A 21,022-nucleotide genomic window follows, 5' to 3' on the forward strand; every position below is an offset into this window, starting at 1 on the left:
AAATCAGTTCTCCCAGTTTCGTTGTTGTTCTTTCTTTGCATTTTTTTTGGTTTGCTTTTTCTCCCTTCGGCCACTCTCTTCATCTCTTCTCTTCATACCTGTATCTTTTTCTTTCTGCTAAAACGGAGGAGGTTCCCGGGGCCCATCAGGATTCTGGAGCGAAGGTCAGGTCGGGGACCAAATCCGACGCCCTCGGCTCGGGGAGGGACTCGCTCGGGCGCGACGACCAGATGCTCTCCTTTTTTCTCGGGAGACTTCCGGCCGGGGCTGTGCAGTACAGACGAGAGCCCGGGCCACCCCTACCCACCCGCCCCAGGCCATGCGCCCCGCGCTCCCGCCAGTCCCGCGCGCGGACACAAAGGTCCCGTAGGGACTGGTCCCGCCCGCCCCGCCCCTCCTCGAGGCCTCGGCCCCATTGGCCGAGAGCTCCCGGGGGCGGGGTCAGGGGCCGGGGCGCGGCAAGCCCGCCCCGCCAACCACGCCCCCTCCCCAGCTCGGTTCCCCGCAGTTGGAGCTGAGCGCCTGGTGGAGCGGAGCGGATAGCCAGGTAGGGAGCTTCTCTGGGGACCCCAGAAGGGCGTGGTGGGGGTGCCCTCGCCCCGATGGAGGCCCAAGATCCTCGGGCATGGGACCTCGGCCTCTTCTGCCCCCGCTGCCCCCCATTCACCCCCACTCTGGAGGGTCTTCCAGCTCTCCGGCTGGGTCTCTGGGCCCCTCGGAAATGGCCGGGCGGCAGTGGCCTGTTTGGGCAGCGCGGGTTACTCATCCCTGCCTGGAGGATGGTGGGTGTGGCAGCAGCCCGCGGGATTTCGGGCGGACGTCTGGTTGCATTTCCCGCCTGGCCACCTGTTTTCTTGGTGCAGAAAAAAAAAACCCTATTCTCCTCCTCCCGCGCCCCCACCCCCACCCCTCCCCTTGCTTTCGCTGGATGGAGCTAGATGGGGTGACTCGCGAGGCGCTGGGGCGAGGCGCGCGGGGCGGGGGCGCCCCTCGGGGAGGTGGAGCCAGCCCCCAGCCAGGCCTGGCCGCGCCAGCTGCGGGCCCGGCGGTGGGACCGCTGCCAGGCCTGGCGAGGAGGTTGGGGAGGGAGGGGGGACATCCTGGCGCCGTGCGATTGGCCGCCTCTAGGGAGGAGGAGTCGCCGGGCGCTCACCCGGGGTGTTTGCGTCTGGATGGGGGGGCCCCCGGGGCTGTGCAGAGAAACTTCACTCGCGCCCACGGGCTCCCTCCCTGCCGGCCTCTTTGGCAGCCCAAGTTTTCAGGCCGGAAATGCAACGGTTTTTTGTTTTGATTTCTAAAAAGGAAGCCCCCAACAGCTTATCTGGGGTTGGAGTGGATGTATGTATTGGGAGTAGGGTGGGGGGCCGGATTTCAGCCCCCTCCAGGCGCGATCTCTGTTCCCACAGGCAGGAGGGTCTCACTGCAACATAGAGGGCTTCTCTTAGCCTCCGTTTCCTCATCTGTAGGCTGGGGATGTAAGTTTCCCTACCGTAACGGGGTGTGTGAGAATAAAAGGAGATGGCTGACCCAGGACTGCGGTGGGAGAGCTTTAGCTACTGTTACATTTTTCACTTGCTTTAAAAAAAAAAAAAAAAAAAAAAAAATATATATATATATATATATATATTTCTTGGTCTCTTCGTTCCCAGTCTTGCCCCTCCAATATTTTTCTCTACCCTGAACGCAGGGGGAACTTGTAAAAACAGGTTCAAATCAACCCCAGGCTTAAAATCGCCTATTGATGTCCTCGTTGTCGTTTCAGTCCCAAACTCTTCACCAGAGTTTTCTGTTATCTCCCTCCCCAGCCAGACCGTCCCAGCCCTTTTCTGGCACCCGCCCTCCCTCCTTGTCCCTGAGTCTGTGTCCCTGCGGACTCCTCTGCCAGGAATGACTTCCCCATGGCCCCTGTAGGGCTTGAAGCAGGCGCCCCTTCCTCGGGGCCAGGGACCTTCTCCAAACCCCCTCTATGCTCGCCTTTCCCGGGCAGCCTTGATGGCCGTGGGTTCTTAATGCTGTGGTCTTTATCACCCTCCGGAGCCCCAACAGAGCAGAAACAGGGCCTGTAGTATCGCGAAGCCCGGCCCCGAGAAAAGCTCGGGAAAAGCTGGGCCAGGCCATCGCCGGGCTCTGAGGGAAGAGGGAGGCCCTCTCGGGAGGGGAACGGTCTTTGTCTCACCGAGTGGCAAAGTCAGGGCATTCGGTTTGTGTCCCATCAGCAGAGACGGACGTGGGAGGGATTATTCTAGACGGCCGGAACCTGGCAGTGCTACCATTAGCGGCTCGACTATTGTTGCCTGAAGCCTTTGTATCTGGCACCCTCCTATACAACACCCTCCGTCCGCCAGGCTGGGAGGCTACACCAGGACCGTCCCATTTGACAGATGGGGAGACTGAGGCCAGGAACGGGGGAGGTCGCTTGCCAGGGGGGGTCACAGAGGGAGCGAAGAGCACAATTAGGCCTGAGACTCAGGTCTGATCGAAGCCCTGGATGGAGGCGAAGATGGAATACAGGAAGGCTGGAAGTGGGGGCGATGGGATGGGGATGCAGAATCGGCCTCGAGTTACCCACAGGGGCTTGGGCGCCTCCCAGGCCGTGGGCCGGGCCGGGTCGGGCCGGGCCGTGCCGGGCACGCTAACGGCGGGCCTGTGCCGGAGGGCGCCTTGGCTTCCCGGTCGCTGGTCCTCGGGTTTCCGGCCTCTTCCCAGCACTCCCGGGCGGCCGAACAGTTCCCAGCTGGGCTTGCCCCCCACCCCCACCCCCACTGAGATGCACGGACATCTAAGATGCACCTCGGTGCCGTGTTCGTATTTCTCTCTGCTGCGGGCGCGGCCAGCTCCAGCCAGGCCGCCTCTCCCTCGCGCTCCCTCCCCTGATTCCATCCCCCCAACTCCCCTCGACCCCTGACCTCCCCTCGACCCCTCCCACCTCCCGTTGCCAGGCTCCACTCCCCCCTCCCAAGTCCTCACCCCTCTCCCAGGCACTGCCACTCTCCCTGGCCCCGCCCTTCCTTCCCCGAGCCTCTCCCCTCTCCCTGGCACCGCCCCTCCCCTGCCACGAGCCCCGCCCCTCCCTGGCCACGCCCTTCCTGCCCCGAGCCCTGCCCCTCTACCTGGCCACGCCCTTTCTGGCACCTCGCCCCGCCCCTCGCCTTGTCCCCGCCCACTGGCCCCTCCCCTCCCCTTCTCTCTTTCCCCCTGCCCCCTGACCCCTCTCTCCCCGATCTGAGCCCCGCTCTCCCCAGCGCAGCGGAGGGCAATGCAGCCCAGGCCCACTTCGGGGCTCTTTTCGTGAACCTCTTCCTGTTCCTGGGACCCCGCTGTCCTACTGACCCGTTCGGCCCAAGTGCCCCCAATCTGCGGGGTTGGGCCTCAGTTGCGCTGGAGGTGGAGAGGGGAAGGGCGGCGTCTCTTCCTCAGTTTACAGGTGAGGCACCTGGGTCGACTAGGGTGACTTTGTGACTCATCTGGTGGCCCTCTTATGCAGGCTGAGAGGTGGGCCGGGCCAGTAACCCCATAACCAGTACTACTCCATGTCAATCTTGCCTTGCTGGTGGGAGCTCCTTAGAAATGCAGAATGTGGGACCCCATACCTGTCTTAAGAAAGTGTTCTGTGCTGTTCCTATCCATCGTGTGGGTGGAACTCATTCCCACCTGCCGGCAGGGGCCTGGCCTCCTGGCTAGGAGGTATCTGAACATGGTACCCTGCCCTGGCCTCCCCCATCCAGAAACCCAGGGAAGGCTCCACACCCCATTTTTCAGAGTAGGCTTGATGGGATCTGGCTTTGCTGCCAGGCTGAGAAAGAAGCTCAGTTCTTTCTCCCACCCCTATCTTTCTGCCCTCCAGGGCCTGAAAGCTACCAAGAATGGAGGAGCCTTGTGAAATGAACTGCAAACGTCTCACTAAAGTGTAAATGACTGATAGCACTGCCAAGGATCCCTTCCTGGAGTCAGCAACCGGTTACATGGCTTAAGACAGACTTGTCCTTATTTATTTATTTTATTTTGGCTGTGTTGTGTCTTTGTTGCTGCGCGGGCTTTTCTCTCATTGAGGTGAGAGGGGGCTACTCTTTGGTTGTGGTGCAAGGAATTCTCATTGTCGCTTAGCTTCTCTTGTTGTGGAGCACAGGCTCTCGGGGACTGGGGCTTCAGAGGTTGTGGCTCCTGGGCTCTAGAGCACAGGCTAAATAGTTTTGGCACACGGGCTTAGTTGCTCCTCTGGACCAGGGATCGAACCTGTGTCTCCTGTATTGGCAGGCGGATTCTTATCCACTGAGCCACCAGGGAAGCTTCAGACTTGCCCTTGATATGACTGGTGGGGCTTGAGGCCCAGAGGGCAGGATGGCAGGGGCTCTGCAGGACTGGGTAGGTCTCCAGTCCCTGGATGTGTGGGTTGGTGGAAGAGGGGCTGGGAAGACCAGAGCCTGGTGCCCAGCTGAGCTCTGTGAACCTTCCTGGAGGACCCATAGGCCTGTGGGAAATTCCCAGGCTATTTTGGGCTGAGGCCCCCTTCCTGCCCTTTCCCAGGGTAAAGGCCTTGCTGGTGTTGGGGGCTGGGTGGCTCCCTGCACCCCTCCCTGCCCAGTCCATTGGTGTTCACATGTATGCACGCACTTGTGTGCCTGGCTTCACACACATGCATGTGTACACATACACGTGCACCACACACACAGCCACACACATATACACATGTGCATGCACTCATGCAGAAATGTGTGCACACAGCTCAGCAGCCGTAACAGGCCTTGGGCATGACACCTGGTCTGAATTTGCTGCAAGCCTGAAGCCCATCTCAGGTCTGGCCTAGAGCCTCAGTCTCAGGCGACCCTCTGCAGACTGCCTGCAGCTGTAGGGAGTTGATGAAGCTGTAGGGAGGTGAGAGGTCCCGGAGCAGGGGCTAGTGGCAGAGGGTGGGCCCTGCCTCCTCCAGGGTCAGCTTCAAGGCCCCCCGCTGGTGTTACTGGGAGAGCAGTTGCTGGTTGGAAGTGTGAGAGTGGGGGGGTGCTACACACCCAGTGCCCCCATCTGTGTTTGGGGGGGGCCGCAGCCGACCCCAGAGCCGGCTTCTGGGTGACTGGCTCCCCGCTCCACGAGCTGGTTTCCTTATAGCTGGACTTTAACCCAGGCTTTCCCACACAGAGGCCCTTCACTCCTCCCTGTCCCTGCCCCCCACCCCCGCAGGCCGGTGGGGGTGGCTGGCTCCCGTCCAGGTCTACACCGGCTTCAGCTGTGCTCTGCACGGATGGCCCTCTGGAGGCGCGGGCAGGGTGATGGTTGAAGCCCTTGCTCCCTTCCCCGACTCTCTCCCGGAGGCTCTGCAGTCCTCCGTGCCTCATTTTCTCCCATGGCCAAGTGCGCATGCGCGCAGCCCGGACCTGCAGCACAACTGTGCAGGGCGCCCAGCTCACGGTGCACGTGAACGCCAGTGGGGGCTCCCGGTCCTGAGGCTGGTCAGGGGGACCCTGCTCTGTCCCCAAGCCGGGGGCTTCCATTGGAATCTCTGCAGGACTGGGTGTCCTGGGAGAGTCAAAGGGGCTGGGGAGGAGAGAGAAGGGGGCCCCAGCTGAGACCTGCTTTACAGGGAGGTGGGGAGGGGGGAACAGTCAGATGGATGGACATGAGCAAGAAGAGTGGAGACCCGTGGGGATGACGATGATGCCCTAATTCCTGAGCTGGCCTGCCCCTCCACCCACCCATCTCCTGCCTCTCACCCTTCCTTCCCCAGCGATCCCCCAACCCCCAGTCTCCTTGCTGGCCTTTAGTCACACCTGCCCCTGCCAACCTCAGGGTCTTTGCACAGGCTGTTTCCACACTGGGAGAACCTGCCCCTGTTTTACAAATGGCCCACTCTTGTTTGTTTGCTTACTGTTTTTGGCTTTGCTGGGTCTAACTTGTAGTGCACGGGCTTCTTGTCGCGTTGGCTTCTCTTGTTGCCGAGCACGGACTCAGTAGTTGTGACTCGTGGGCTTAGTTGCCCCACAGCATGTGGAATCTTCCCAGACCAGGGATTGAACCTGTGTCCCCTGCCCTGGCAGGTGGATTCTTAACTACTGGACCACCAGGGAAGCCCTGCTGTCTGAGTCTCTACTGCCTAAAAACAGGGCCTGCCATCAGGCGCATGTTTGTTGAATGACTTTATGATTACGGTTATAACAACAATTGTAGCTGATCCTTAAATGCTCACTCGTACTGGGTGGAGGGTGTGCAGAATGCTTAAAACATGTATTATGTCATTTCAACTTACTGACGCTGGTGTAAAGTCAGGACTGTTAAAAAAAATCTCCAGGTTCCAGATACAGAAACCAAGGTCCAGAGAGGTCAAGTAACTTGCCCAAGAGCTGGAAGGGTGGGATTTAAAGTCAGAGGTTCCTGACAGCAGGGGAAAGAGGGAGATTTTGGGTGGGAGTGGGGAGGGCTGTTCCCCACCTCACCCTGGTGTCCTCAGGTTTCAGTGGTTCCTACCGGCTGTCCTGGGTGTGGGGCCCTCCCTTTTTCTGAACCGGCCCCCTTCCCAGAACCCCAGGCATTGGAACATTCTAGGACTCTATGACCTGTGCTGGTGGGTCATGCTGGAGCCTTGACCCCAAGCTGCCGGGGCCTTTCTGAGGTGGGGGCTCCCAGGACTCGCGGTCCTCCCTGGCCGCGGGCACAGCTGAGAGAAGGGTCAGGAGGTACTATGTCGCTTCCTCCAGGGAGCCAGCTGGCTGTCTCCCCTCCCAGCCAGACGGAGCTGAGTCCTGAAAGGGGAGTGTGTAGGGGGCTTCGGGGCCACATGGAGGGAGCCAGTTCGTCCTCTTGGGGGGCAGAGGTGGGCCTGTCCCCTGAGGAATCAGGCCTGGCTCTCAGGCAGTTTGGGTTGGGGGCAGAGGGGCATTGCTGGGCGATGCAGATTGAAAGCTGGTACTCTGGGCCACATAAATGCCTGCAGACCAGGAAAGCCAGGGCAGTGGCGGGGGATGGGGGTGATGGTAGGGAGGTGGGCTGGAGGCTCTGGTTGTCAGAGCTGCTAGATTTCTCAAACCTAGCTGGAAACGTTGCCTGGGGGAGGGGGGCAAACCTCTGGGATGTTTAAAAGATAGCTCGTGCTTTAAATATGAAAACCTTGTGTGAACCTCTCAGAACCCAGCAGAGCAGCTCCTGCCCCACCACTCCCTGTGAATGGCGGGGGGGGAGGTGACATCCTGGGAATGAAGGGGGATGATATCTAGTCAGGCTCCTCTCCATCCTGGGGCCGGGGGGCCCGCACCTGCCCCACCTGAATCCCCGACACCAGCCCTGAGCAGGTGCTGCATGACGCCCACCCAGCTGCACCGATGTGCACAGTTGATCCCAGACAGCGGAAGGGACTCAGCCAAGGCCCTTTGGGTCTTGGGCTTTGGCTCTTTCTTCATGGCCTTGAGCCAAGGCCACCAGCAAGTTGGGTACAGTGGCCATGTGCTGCTCTCAAGACAGGAATGTAGATCCTCTCTCTCCACCTGGGTCTGCCCCTGGCGTCTGATGTGTGTTAGGGGTCACAGAGGGAATTCCATTTCTCAGCAGCAGTCAGAGACTCAGGCTGGGTGGAAATGAACTTTAAGGCCTGGATCTGAGTCAGGGGCCTGGTGGCTGGAGATGCTGCCTTTGAAATGCCCCTGCCCACTCCCCCTGCCCCCCTCAGGGTTCCTCCTGGACGCGGACTTGACTTGGGGTCCGAGCCCTTTTTGATTTGTGTCCCCGAGTTTCCTGAAGGAGCACTGAGTGCGAGTCCCTTTTTCGCTTCCCCTTCCCCATAGTGCCCGGCACTTAGTAGGAGTTGGGAAATGTTTGATGAGTGGCCGAGTCCTCATCCAGGTGGTTGGCACTGAAGCATTCCTGCGTGTCCTGTCTGCCTCCCTCCCTCTCTCCTTCCTTTTTCTCTCTCTCCCTCCCTCTCTTTCTCAAGAATTTGCCAAATGCCTGAGTGTGCCAGGGCTTCCCGGGTGGCGCTAGTGGTAAAGAACCTGCCTGCTAATGCAGGAGACCTAAGAGACTCGAGTTTGTTCCCTGGGTCAGGAAGATCCCTTGAAGAAGGGAATAGCTACCCACTCTATTATTCTTGCTGGGGAATCCCATGGACAGAGGAGCCTGGTGGGCTATATAGTCCATAGGGTTGCAAAGAGTCGGGCACGACTGAAGCAGCTTAGCTCGCACGCACGCTGTGTGTGCCAGAGCCTGTGCTGTGTGTCCTGGGGACAAAGGGGGGGCCAGTGGTGTCCTCGTGGCGTTTTTGTGAGGAGCTGTCATAGAGGGAGGCACACGGCTGTAACAGGAGCGCAGACCAGGCGCCTGCCCCGACTGGGACGAGCGGGCATGTTTCTGGAGCAGGTGACGTCCACGCCGAGTGAGCCTGGAGCCTGCATTCCACAGCCAGAGGAATATTCAAGTCTCAGATGACACACTGTCTGGCGTGAGCGTGGGGAGGCATCTGGAGAGCCCCCCTAGCAAGGCGTGAGTCCCTGAGAGCCCCCCGTCTCTCTCCAGGTCAGCCATGTCATCTGAGCCTCCTCCTCCATCCCAGCCCCCCACCCACCAGTCCTCGACTGGGCTGCTGGACACCCAACAGGCCCGGGATCGCTCACCGTCCCCGCTTCGGGGCAACGTGGTGCCGAGCCCACTGCCTACTCGCCGCACCAGGACCTTCTCAGCGTGAGTCTCGGGCTTCCCCGGACAGGTCGCCTCTGCGTCCCTGTCTATCACATGGGAAACTTGTGGATTGGGAAGGGGATGATGGTGAGAAGCTGGGCAGGCACCTTGTAAACCCCGCACCGCACCGCCCCCAGGCCCCTCCTTGAGCCTGTCGTGAGCTGTGGGTGAGGGATGAGGGTGGCCAGAGATAGGAAATCGCTGGGGTCTTAGATCATCGGGCTTTAACCACACACCAGTCCCTTTTCCCTGGGAGCCCTTGACCTTATCAGCTGCAAAACGGGGACAGTAGCAGGGTGGCCACTGTGCTGCAGGAGACCCACATGGCGCCTGGCAGGTGCAAAGCTCAGGCCAACATGTGGAGGCTGTTGTTAAGTTAGCCTTCAGAGGGAGGGATGCTCAGGGGGATTTTGCTCAGACAGGGAAACTGAGGCCTGAGAAAAGTTTGCCAGCATCATTCAGAGAGTCACTGTCACCAGGGTCTCTGAGTGGCTCCCAGAGTTGTGCAGTGTGTAACCTGCACAACTGTGCATGGCGGCCCTGCCCAGAATGCCCTGGGGCACAGCTGTGGGTGGGAACTGGGAAGAGCTGGGTGTGCCCTGAGAGCAGGGGGCTGTCCTAGAGGGCTGGTGGGGGCCCCTCATGCTCTCCACACTCTCTGTCAGGACGGTGCGGGCTTCCCAGGGCCCGGTCTACAAAGGAGTCTGCAAATGCTTCTGTCGGTCCAAGGGCCACGGCTTCATCACCCCGGCTGACGGCGGCCCCGACATCTTCCTGCATATCTCCGAGTGAGTCAGCAGCTGATCCGGGTGCTCTGGGGCTAGGATGGGCGCCGTGGCCTGGAGGAGGCAGGGGGAGTGTGTGAACTCTGCTGGGTGGGTGCCAAGTGAGATGAGGTTGTGTGGGCCAGGCTTGTGTGACAGTGTTCAGGGCTGAGGGTGTGAGTCTGTACGTGGTGGTGGCAGCGTGTGAGACACTGGAGGCGACTGTGTGTGTGTGTGTCTGTGGGTGTGCACACGTGTGTGTCTCTGTGTGTGCATATGTCTGCGCACGTGTCTCTGTGTGTGTTTCTGCGTGTGTGCGTGTCTCTGTGTGTCTGTGCATGTGAGGTGAGAACCTCCTTTGGCTTTCCCTGGTGGCTCAGCTGGTAAAGAATCTGCCTGCAATGTGGGAGACCTGGGTTTGATCCCTGGGTTAGGAAGATCCCCTGGAAAAGGGAAAGGCTACCCACTCCAGTATTCTGGCCTGGAGAATTCCATGGATTGTAGTCCATGGGGTCACAAAGAGTCGGACATGACTTAGTGACTTTCACTTTCACTTTGGGGTGGGTCTGAATGCCTGTGTGTGTCTGGCGGGCAGGCCTGGGTGTCCCTGGGAGTCCTGTGAGCCTGTGTTTGGCCTGGGGGTGGGTGCTTGCACTCGCCCTGGGGGCCCTGCCCTGGTGAGGCTGGGGGGTGACTGAACTCTGCTCCAGGAAGGAAGTGTGGGGCTGGACCCTCTCTACTGCCTCTTGCTCACTGACGTCCTTCCTTCCTGAGTGTCTGAAAACCCTGGCGGGGAGAGGAGGTGGGGGGCACCCAGCGTGGGGCCCACACATCCTCAGCCTTGGGGCTGGAGGGCGCCCTGCAGGCTGGCCTCCACCTCTGGTCTTCTAAGCAGCCTGCAGGTTTGTGGGGACCTAATCGGCTCCCCTACCCCATCCCCATCTTTGACCTCAGCAACCCCCACCCCAATCTTTTTGTCAGTGGCAGGCAAAGTACCCCACACAGCAGGCCTGACAATATGTAGAAACCATGTTTTGAAATTAGGCTCCTTTTGCAAATGTCTGCTGAGATGGGAGAGTTACCCTTTCTTACTCTCTTCCAACATCCCTACACACCTGGTCTTCATAGACCCCCTGTACAATGTAGACACGAGGACACTGCTAAAGCAACGCCTTTTGACATACATATGAATCATACGTGGATGTAGAAATACATATCTATATTGGCTCTTATTCTGGAAGGAGTTATAGTGGTTGACAAGGATAGACACAATGAGCCAAGAAAAATTAGTAAGGAAAGCAGGGGGTTGGGGCAGAGAAGAAAGATGGCGTTTGGTTTCACTGCTAGTAGTGGGCTGCACCTTTACTCCTGAGCTTCCTGGTGGCCACAGCAAAGAGGGCAGCTCCATTTGCAATGTGATTCTTCAATCAAGGCCATATTATAGTCCCAGGGGAGAGCTCACTGGACTTGGCCTTCAGGATCCGAAGGGGATATTCCTCCTGGGGGGTGGGGGGCAGTGGGTAAAGCCAAGGGGGCATCAAGATGGGGACCTCTTCATCCCGGGTGAGATGGTGGCTCATGTCCTGTAGAAAAAGAGGGAAAAGGACTTTCTGGAAGGCTCCATGGGATTCTGAGGAGCTGAACAGCAGAGGTGCAGCCTGGTTTCCAGGACTCCTGGACCGGGCAAGGGGTTGTGGCTGCTGCTCAGGAAACCCCCGTGGAGTCATTCCCCAACTCTGATTCTTAGGCTCAAGACTGTCTCTCCTGGCTCTTCCAGCCATAAGCCCCAGGGTGCCCACGTGTAACTGCCCTGTGAGCATACCTGGGGGCGGGGCTCCATCTCTGTCTCCACAGCAGAGGTCCCGGGAAAGGAGCTGATTGGGTCAGGGGACCCTCAGTCACGACCGAGGGCCCCAGTGGCTCCGCCTGGTGGTGGGGCAGGGTTGGGGGCAGCTCCTCTCCCAGGGCCGGTGTCCCGGCTTCTCCCAGCGCCAGCCCTGAGTGTTTCTCCTCGCCCCGCAGCGTGGAGGGGGAGTACGTCCCCATGGAAGGCGACGAGGTCACCTATAAGATGTGCTCCATTCCGCCCAAGAACGAGAAGCTGCAGGCCGTGGAGGTGGTCATCACCCACCTGGCGCCGGGCACCAAGCACGAGACCTGGTCCGGCCACGTCGTCAGTTCCTAGGAGCGGCCGGAGGCACCCTGGCTCCCCAGCTCTGGGGAGACACCCGGGGCAGGAGGCAGGACCAGACGAGAGAGGACAACTGTGCCACTTGAGATGGGGCATCTGAAAGGGGAGGGAGCGTGGTCCCTGTCAAGTGTCTCCTGGAGGAAGGGGTTGGAGACAGGGGAAGGCACGGGGGTGCCCTCGGCCACCAGCAAGCCTCCGACCACCGCAACCAACACCTCATCATCTGAAAAACATTAAAAGCATTGAAAAAGGAGAGGCGCTCCCTGGTGGCTGAGTGGAGGGTCTGAGCCCCGCCCAGGGGCCGGGTCGGGCGTCTTCCCTGGCCCGCAGTCCCTCCCACAACCGCTCCCTCCGCCCCTGCCCCCGCCCCCGCCCCGGAATTGAAGGCTGAGAACCCCCAGATTGGTCCTCTGGGTAGTGACATGGACCCTGAGTGATTTCCCAGGAAGAATTTTCACCCGGAGCATGCGCACCACCCCGCCCTCCGCCCACATGCGTGAGCCTCTCCTTGGCCCTGGGCAGAGCAGACTTCTGGTTCTGAGCTGGTTGTTCCAAGGGGCTGGGGGCGGGGAGCACGCGGGGTCTTGGTGTCTCTGCAGCAGGAGGTGAAACAGCTGCGCGTCTGGCAGCCCTAAGTCCTCCATGTGGCAGCCGTGTGCTCAGAGGCGAGTCCTCGTTCTCTTTGAAGCCTGGTCCTGCCTGTCTGTCTTTGGTTGAGAGATCCTGGCTCAGCCACCCATCCGGGAGGTGGAGGGGAGGGGTGGGGAGTGTGGAGAGGGGGAGGGTCTTTGTTTCCAAAGGGACCTTTCTCGGGATCCATCTAGAAAAGAGCAGGTGGTTTGCTTCCTGGGAGCCTGGCCAAGTCACAAGTTGAAGGAGAAATAGGCCTTTGGTGGTGTTTTCAGGAAAATTGGTGTGAACTGCTTAGGATTTTTTTTTTTTCTTTAAGAACTCAAGCTCTCACCGGAGCCAGTTCTGTTTGCACTTTACTGTTGACATTGCAGACCTTTGTGGATATTTCCAGTAAACAGATCCTTAAGGCTTTCCTTTGGTGTGGCTTGGTTCGGCTTTAGTTGTGATTTAAAAATAGAAATAGCTGGGAAATATGGGAAAAACATATTTAACACATCTTGAAATATGTGGCCACACCCATGAAATATGTAGTCAAGGGTCCATTTGGCAATACAGGGAGGCGTGAGCCCTTGAAAGGTAGTGGGGCCTCATCCAGTGTATCTGAATTTCTGCGAGGGGGTCGGAGGCCAGAGCTATTTTGCTGAGGACCAATGGAGTTGTGTGTGTTTTTTAAAGTATGCCTGATTTACAACACAATGTTAGTTCCCCGTGCACAACACAGCGATTTGATATTTCCATACATCACGAAATGACCCCTGGAGTTGTTTTTAAGTAGGCGAGTAAGTGTTGGTTACAAGTGCGCAGTGAAACGTCACAGTTAAGGAAGCTGATCTTTTTTCCCGGCCTGCAGTGCCCCCTTGAGGGGTCTTCCCCACTCTGCCTTCTGCTGGTCCGCAGTGGCCGTCTCCCCTCCAGCCTTGGACAGTCCCCAGGTGGCCCCCAGAGACCCCTGTCTGTTGGGTATGGACCACACTTTGAGTGAAGTCACTCATCCTTGAGAGACCCATCCTTGAGATTGAGAGCCTGCGTCTTTGCCACCCGCTTCCTCAGGCGACTTCGCTGCCTTGCCCTCACCCCGGTACGTGGTTGGGGCTCCACGTGACCCCATCAGCCTGCTAGTGGGCTGGAAGTCGGATCTGCTCCTCCAGGTGACACGTGGGTCCTCTCGCTGGGAGACTCCTTTGTAAATACTCCATTCTCACTTTGTGTTGTGAGGGCTGGAAGGGACCCCTCCCCACTCAAAGCACAATCTTGAGTTATCCCAGAGGCTCTAGGAGGATGGATGGTGTTGGCGACCAAGCTGGGGACAGAATCCGGATTCCTGACTCCAGGTCTTTCCTCTCACCAGCACCTTTCTCAATAAACTGTTTTGCTGGAGAGTCTGGCGTTCTGTGTCAAGGTGGAATCTGGCTGCGGGGAGTTCTTCCTTGAAGTCAGCAGGTGGGGGTGGGTGGGAAAGGGGGGGTGCATCTCCCCAAAGGAGGCTGATACATTAAGTCTTTTTTGGGGGGGATGAGTAAGAAAGTGGGATCATCCATGCCTTGTTCCCTAATCAGTACCCTCACATGTAGGTGAGCTGAGCAAAGGGATATGGCTTCGTGACAACAGAAAATGCCACTTGGTTGGCCAGCTGTGAAGTGCCCTGCTGATGCATTTCCCTGTTTCCAGTGTGAGCACGTGCTGACAGGGGAGGTGGCCCAGGTTTGGGGTTTCCAAGGGCATGTGGGTGGGTGGCGGGATTGCAGTGGGGCAGGAGAGGCTGGGAAGGTCTTCCTTGGGCCCCCTGCCCCTCGAGAGGCAGGTGATGACTTTGGGGTGGTGCGCAGGCGAACATCTTTAATGTAAGAGCATATTGATTGTCAGAGCACATTAGGAAAAATTATGACCAGCCCATCGAACTCGTTCAGGGAGAGGCTGGAGCCGGCATTTAGCACGAGGGAGGGTTCGGTGGCAGCCAGGGTGCAGGAGACAGGAGGAGCTGCAGAAAGGGGTTTTTGGGTCTGTGGAGAACGGGCGGATGGGCAGACGTGGAGTCCCGGCCGTGGAGTCCCAGCCGAGGGGACCCTGCCTGGGGAGATGAGGAAAGAAGCCCCCGGAGAGGAAGTGAATCTGGGCCGCCAAGGCTGCCTCGCCTTGCCCAGACGCACCCAGATGTCTGCCCGGTCTGCCCGACTGGTTCTTCGGCCGGGCCTCCAGTCACTCCCTGCCCGGGAGCTGGACAGACCTGTCACGCAGATCCCTCCCTTGGGATCAAGTTCAAGCCCCTCACCGAGGTTCATAAGGGCCTTCCTGGCACCGGTAGCTGCTGGTGTGGTCTTTCCCCTGAGGTTTCCTATGCCCTCGAGCCCAGGTCAGCTTCCAGAGTGCTGGGGGTAGGGGTGGGGTGGGGCCTGGGGAAGGGCCAGAGGGAGGCGGGAAGCTTTCTTAACAGCCCCAGGCTGACCTGGGGTGACCTCTCTGCTTCCCTTTTGCTCAACACTGAGCTACTGTGTTTACATCTCTTGCCACAGTGTCTACTGTCCTGGAACCTTGAAGGCAGGGAGGGACTTCCCTCACCTGTCAGGGTTCACACTCTGCCTCACAGGATTTTCTGGGGATGATGAAGTGAGCGGCGGCTCCCACTCTTCCAAGGCTCTTATGAAAAGTCAGTTCAGTTGTGTGTGTGGTGGGGACTATATCCCATCTGAGCCTCCATGCTCACTCGCGTCCAACTCTATGCTATCCTTTGCACCGTAGCCTGCCAGGCTCCTCTGTCCATGGGATTCTCCCAGCAAGAGTACTAGAATGAGTAGCCATTCCCTTGTCCAGGGGATCTTCCAGACCCAGGGATAGAACCTGGGTCTCCTGAATTGCAGGCAGATTCTTTACCATCTGAACCACCTGGGAGAATGTCTAAATAAAGAAGAGATGGATGACGTAACTGGGGGAGCTTGGGCTGGGCTGGACCTGGGATAAGACTACAGAAGCAGAAGGATGGCGGGAGGTCCGAGGTCATCTGGAGAATGGGAAGCAGGTTGAGGGAATTCTGACAGTGCAGGGTGGGGGTGGGGCCGGCTTGGGGACCTGCCCAGGGGAGCTCCAAGCAGGGCAGGGAAACAGCACACCCTCCACCTCAGTTATAAGGGTTGCGACAGTCTGAGTAAGGTTAAGACTCAACTGACATAAGAAGTTACAGAGACTTGTAGGGCCCACTGGGTACTAACCCAGAGGACAGAGAAGCATGAAGGGTCTGCGCCAGTTGCAGTTACCATCCTGCAACATCGTGGAAACCACTGCATCGAAAAGAGCGACTCTCGGGTCCCAAAGGGCTGAGCTTTTCCCCCAGAATCTGAGTAGGCACCGGCTCATTGAACCACCCAGGGACAAAACAGGAATCGGAATGAGAAACAGGAACCAATAAAATCACTTTAATTTGCTACTTTTCATTTTGAAAGATCATTACAGTATCATTTAAAATCCAGCCAGGAAAGATGCCCCAGGACTGCTGAGTCCTGGGGACCACTGAGAACGGTCACCCTAGCACGTGACTGCGGGCAGGGCCGGTGGGGGCTGACCTCCAGACCGGTGCTGCTTGTCTCTTCCAGGCTAAGACAAGCTGGGCTCAGGGGAGGCTAGGGCGGAACCAGGTTCCTCTGTGATGAAGGCACCTGGTGGGGACCAACTAGTGGGGTGGCAGAACACCCCTCTCCAGTTCCCCCACCCCCAGATTCAGGTTCAGGTCTGAGAGTCCCCAGCAGAGGTCACGCCTGGACTGACCCCACCCCGGTCTGGAGGGACCAAAGCTGAACAATGATGTGTGAACCGTTTTCTTGGAAAGCTCATGTCCATGCTCTGGGTGAGGGCCAGAGCTGCTGTCCTTCCAGCCACAGGAACTTGCAGGAGGCAGGAGAGAGGGGAGACTGGGTTAGAGGCCTGACAGAGCTGCTCCAGCCCTGGGGTCCAAGTCTGGGTGAGGGAGTGAGGGAGGGGGCGGGCTTCTTATTCAAAGACCGGGCTCCAGATCTGTTAGCAGCTCAGGCCCTTCTCCCTGAGGAGTGAAGTGTGAAGGCCTCGGCACTCGCGGGGCTGGGGCTCAGAGCAGCATCTCGGGCGGCCTGCGGGCCAGTTCTCGGCGGGGCTGCTGGTTGCACCGTCCATGTCTCCAGAACCAGCGGGCTCTTCAATGTGTAGTGGATATGGAGCTACCCCGAGTCCTCAGCGAGTGACGTGCAAAGTCCCAGGGGTCAGTGGTCACTGGGCCAGCACAGACACTCATGGGCTTCATTTCTGGAAATGTCTTAACTGTCTGTGCTGGGGTCGGCCTCATCATAAACGTCCTGTCCTTTCTCATCAAGAGAGCCCCCTTCCAGTGCTGATGCAGGGGTCCCAGCATGAACATGTGTTACATTTTCCACGAGACCCATGAAGAGGGAGGGTCCAGGCTCACTCATTTCATTCTCTCTGGACTGTTCTGGAATGATGGGGAAGTTTAAAAACAAAACCCCCAGGGGCACTGTGACTGCACGTATCGGGTAGAGTGGGGGTGGTCGGAGACAGGTGGGGATGTAACTCTCTGCTGGAGGCAGTCCTGGGAACCATTCTTGACAAGCCTTTTTCTCTGGCCCTGAAAACGGAGGGCGATTCCCCTGCCCAGCGGGGATGGTAGCGAGGACTGCAGGGTGGGCTGGGGGGAGCCCTCCCACAGGGAGCAACCCCTTCCATGGGGTGCAGGCCGGTCAGCAGAAGAGCTCCTCGCAGATCCTGCGCGTGTCCTCCGGCGCCGCCACTGTGTAGCCCACTGTCCTGGGGTCTGTGAAGATCTCGTGGTCATTCCCGCCCTGTGAAGACACGAGGCGGATGCAGGCGCCACCTGGTTTGCCCTGGGCCTTGGCCCCTGCCACCCCGGCCTGGGACCACCAGAGAAATGCGGACCTCGTGTTTTACTGGGAGCGTCTCTCTGCAGCTACCATTCCAGGAGAGGAACAACCCGGTACAGCTGCTACCAAGAAAGGGTTTTTCACCTTCCCTTGAACTGCCTTCAGCTAGGAACATGTAATTATGCCTGTGGAAGAAATCACAATGTTCCCGAAGACCTAAGGCTTATTTTTCTATCAAGAAAGCAGCACAGTGGGTGACAGGAATCTCACAGCCATCGATTTGCTTTAACCGCACCCATATGTTCCTAACAGGTCACAGGGAAGGGCAGACGGGCCAGAGCTGCGCTGCCCTTGAACTTCCTGGGACCATGGACATGGTCCATCTCTGAGCTGACGCTGGCCACGCGTGTGATTTATTAAGCTTCAACAGGCCCACGTGCCTGGAGCCCAAGCCTGCTGACCTGGGCTCAGATCCTGGTTCCAGCACCGGCGACGGGGGCGCTGTGGGCGGCTCTCCGTCTGTGAAGGGGGGATCGTGGCGGAACCGTGCCAGAGGTGCGGAGGCCACCGGTGGACGAGCGGTCCTGGGGCAGCCCCTGGGGCTCAGCGAGTGTGGGGACCTGTTTTCTTGCTTCCCTCGCCCACTGCGCCCCCAGGAGTTGAGGGCACGTGTCTGGAGGACCTGGGTATGCTAGGGGGAGGGGGTCCGTGATCGTGGGTCCCCCCAGCCCCAGAGCCAGTGCCGCGCCTTCCCCAGTCACACCTGTCTCAGGGAAATGCTGCTTCCACACCCCAGGCCCTGCCCCTGCTTTCCTTCTCATGGAAATTCCTACACTTTCCTTATAAAAATGGATAAGCAGCCTAATTAAAAAATCTTAAAAAAAAAAAAAAAATCTGACAACTTTTTAAACGACTGACACCTGAAATTACAGCTGCTCTCGTCTTTGTAAGAACCAGCCACCCCCAAGCAGAAGGTGGAGGTAGTGAGGTTCACAGACCCAGAACAGTCAGCTGCCGGGGCCCAGGTGAGCTGGGTGGAGCCACTTTGGGAGCCGTGACCTTGGAGCCGTGCTGGGGAAGGTGCATTCCCAGAAGCGGGCCAGACCTTACGTGGGCCTCACAAATTTATGTCCCACAAAAGGACTCTGGTCAGCCAGCCAGCTCCCACTTCATAGCCGGTGTCTCCTAGACAAATACGTGTGTGGGACTTCCCTGGTGGTCCAGTGGCTAAGACCCCGCTCTCCCAAAGCAGGGGGCCCGGGGTTCGATCCCCAGTCAGGGAACTAGATCCCACAGGCCTCAACTAAGGATACTGAGTGGCGCAACTAAGACACAGCCAAATAAATAGACGAGTAAATATCTGAAAAACAAAACACCACCAAAACAAGTATGTGTGAAACCAATTCTTACGATGAAACGAAAGGTTTCTCTTAGGGCCGCCCGGGTGTGGGGAAGCCAGCACATCGCACCTAACGGCATCTGACAACAAAGGGAGAACCAAGCCCTGCCCCGTGCAGACGCCCAGCGCCCCCAGGCATTCTCACTGCTGCGCCACTCACGGACCCTGGAGGGACCCTGGAGGGAGGCAGCACCCACGACCCGCCTGGCCTGGGCTCAGAAGCTCGAGGGACAGTGGCAAAGTCCACTGACAGGCTGCCTTCCGAGCTGGTCTCTGAGACCGACCCAGACGGCTCCGCTGGCAGCTGTAAAGAATGCAGGGAGGGGCCGAAGGAAGGGAGGCGACGGAGAAGACAGTGACCGCCCATCCGGGAAAGGCTGCCCCTGAGAACCCGCAGGGAGGAGGGGGGGTTCACGCCAAGCCTCCAGGGAGCCAGGCTTCACACCATCAGGTTCCCATCACAAGAGGGTCCTTCTGGAGAACGGGTGGGGGCAAGGTGAGGACTCCAAAGGGGGAGCAGAGGAGGTGCCTGCCGCCAGGCAGGGAGCAAGGCGGACAGAAGACACCACCTGGGGAGCAGGACCTCTGGGGCAACCAGGCTCAGAGCCGCCACACCCACCCCCTGGGGAGGGCGTCCCGTGCGGGGACAGCTGGGTGCCCACCACAGCCTCACTTGGCATGAGCATCCTCCAGCCCTGATGGCGGGGGTGCGGGCAGGTAGGGGAGCTGTCTCTGGACCTGAGTCAGCCCCACTGCTATATAAGCCACTGGCTTGTATCGAGCCAAGGTCCAGATATTCAGATCACCTGTGAAAGCGGAACCGCCCACAGGCCTCTCCCGCGGGGACCTGGCCTCAGAGCGCGGCGGGCTCCTCCTGGGCGGCACAGACCTTGCCAGCCAGACTCGGAAGGAGGTCGGGAGAAGCAGAACCCAAACACCAAGCTAGTGAGGGCACCGCCCTCGAGAAAAATATGGCTTCGGCTTCGGTAATAACGCTTCGGAGGACAGGAAATAGTGGAAATTTCAAAACTGGATTTACATACGCACCGAGGTTACCAGACTCAGCCTCCCCAAGCTCCAGAACAAAGCTCTGGTTTCCTGGGAGAAGAGGGAGGGGGCGGAAGGATGAATAAGCGGTTGTGTTTCCGTTGGGGTGAACCTGGCCAGCCTGAAGGAGAGGCCCTGGCTCAGCCCAGGCCGCCCATTAATATTTAATCCCAGAGAGGCCAAGGTCTGGGCTGCAGGGGAGAGGGTTCCAGTGAAACCTGATTATGCCGACGCTGGAAATAAAGAAGGGGAGCAGGGCTCAGTGTCCCCGACCCAGGTTCCCGCAAGCCACAGACGCGACATGACTTCCAGGGGGTCTGGGCTGCGTGGACACCCGCCCACTGCACAGCCAGGCTCTGCGGCTGCACGAGGATGTTTACCCCGGGGAGTCCAGCAGGCACTTGGCAAATCTCTACTTGTCAGGGGTACAAAGGCCTCCAAGACCAGGCCTCGGCCCAGAGCAGGGATTCGCCCCCTGGTGGCAGGTGACAATCACTGCAAGAGCTTAAAAAATTCGTCAGAAAGACTGGAAAAGAACAAAAGATGGGGGGCCAGAGGCCTGGGTAACTCTGAGAGCTCCCACCTCAGGGTATCTCCAGCCACCTGAGGGCCAGGCGCCTGGGGCTCGGGCAGCAGGCCGTGGGTCTGGGGGCTCCCCACCTGACTGCCATGTGTGCTGTTCTTCGTGGGTGAGAACAATCTCACTTTGCCGACAAAGGCCCGTCTAGTCAAGGCTATGGTTTTTCCAGTGGTCGTGTATGGATTGAGAGCTGGACTATAAAGAAAGCTGAGTGCCGAAGAATTGATGCTTTTGAACTGTGGTGTTGGAGAAGACTCGAGTCCCTTGGACTGCAAGGAGATCCAACCAGTCAATCCTAAAGGAGATGAGTTCTGAATATTCATTGGAAGGACTGAGGCTGAAGCTGAAACTCCAACACCATGGCCACCTGATGCGAAGAACTGACTTACTGGAAAAGACCCTGATGCTGGGAAAGATTGAAGGCGGGAGGAGAAGGGGATGACAGAGGATGAGGTGGTTGGATGGCATCACCGACTTGATGGACATGAATTTGAGCAAGCTCCACGAGTTGGAGATGGACAGGGAAGCCTGGTGTGCTGCAGTCCATGGGCCAGAGTTGGACGCGACTGAACTGATTTGACCACAACCTCAAACAATTTTAATGTTTGAAAATGAATGCCCTTAGAGAATAGTACTGATTTCTTTTTTTTCCTAGGAAGAAGTAAACAGGGTAAAAAATAGTAAGAGCCTGGCACCAGGGACCTGAGGTTTTGAAAGGAACCAGGTGACTCCAATGTTGCCTCCAGGGCCAAGAACCAGTGGTTTCAGTCCTAGTGATTACCAGGCGGCTCAGTGGTAAAGAACCCACCTGCCAACACAGAAGATGCAAGACACGTGGGTTCGACCCCTGCATCGGAAAGGCCCTCTGGAGGGGAAATGGCAACCTACTCCAGT

The 21,022-nt window shown here is 58.4% G+C and overlaps 2 protein-coding genes across 5 annotated transcripts in view; one reads left to right on the forward strand and one right to left on the reverse strand.

Moving 5' to 3' along the window:
- Positions 1-445: 445 nt before the first annotated feature.
- Positions 446-13,625, forward strand: CARHSP1 (calcium regulated heat stable protein 1). Of its 3 annotated transcripts, none has more exons than XM_027527036.1 (4): positions 446-547; positions 8,497-8,661; positions 9,324-9,446; positions 11,445-13,625. In XM_027527036.1, the coding sequence occupies exons 2-4, from the start codon at positions 8,504-8,506 to the stop codon at positions 11,605-11,607; spliced, it is 444 nt and encodes a 147-aa protein (XP_027382837.1). In that variant the 5' UTR covers positions 446-547; positions 8,497-8,503; the 3' UTR covers positions 11,608-13,625. The 3 variants fall into 3 exon arrangements, with proteins under 3 accessions (XP_027382837.1, XP_027382839.1, XP_027382838.1); XM_027527038.1 differs by lacking the exon at positions 446-547 and adding an exon at positions 1,217-1,338; XM_027527037.1 differs by lacking the exon at positions 446-547 and adding an exon at positions 3,868-4,050.
- Positions 13,626-15,626: 2,001 nt separating this feature from the next.
- The window catches only part of PMM2 (phosphomannomutase 2), a 30,119-nt gene continuing 24,723 nt past the window's right edge, over positions 15,627-21,022 (reverse strand). For both annotated transcript variants that reach the window (XM_027526717.1, XM_027526720.1), the window contains one exon: positions 15,627-17,063. In XM_027526717.1, the coding sequence (XP_027382518.1) occupies positions 16,962-17,063 (102 nt within the window). In that variant the 3' untranslated portion in view covers positions 15,627-16,961. The remainder of the gene's footprint in view (positions 17,064-21,022) is intronic.

Source organism: Bos indicus x Bos taurus, chromosome 25 (genome assembly GCF_003369695.1).
Source record: "Bos indicus x Bos taurus breed Angus x Brahman F1 hybrid chromosome 25, Bos_hybrid_MaternalHap_v2.0, whole genome shotgun sequence".
In the NCBI taxonomy this organism is placed as follows: Eukaryota; Metazoa; Chordata; class Mammalia; order Artiodactyla; family Bovidae; genus Bos; species Bos indicus x Bos taurus.

What these genes read in the sequence shown, in the direction of transcription:
- CARHSP1 (XM_027527038.1), top strand. An exon ending in CGCACCAGGACCTTCTCAGC is followed by an intron (nt 8,662 to 9,323) that starts GTGAGTCTCGGG and finishes ACTCTCTGTCAG; the next exon opens with GACGGTGCGGGCTTCCCAGG. An exon ending in ATCTTCCTGCATATCTCCGA is followed by an intron (nt 9,447 to 11,444) that starts GTGAGTCAGCAG and finishes CTCGCCCCGCAG; the next exon opens with CGTGGAGGGGGAGTACGTCC.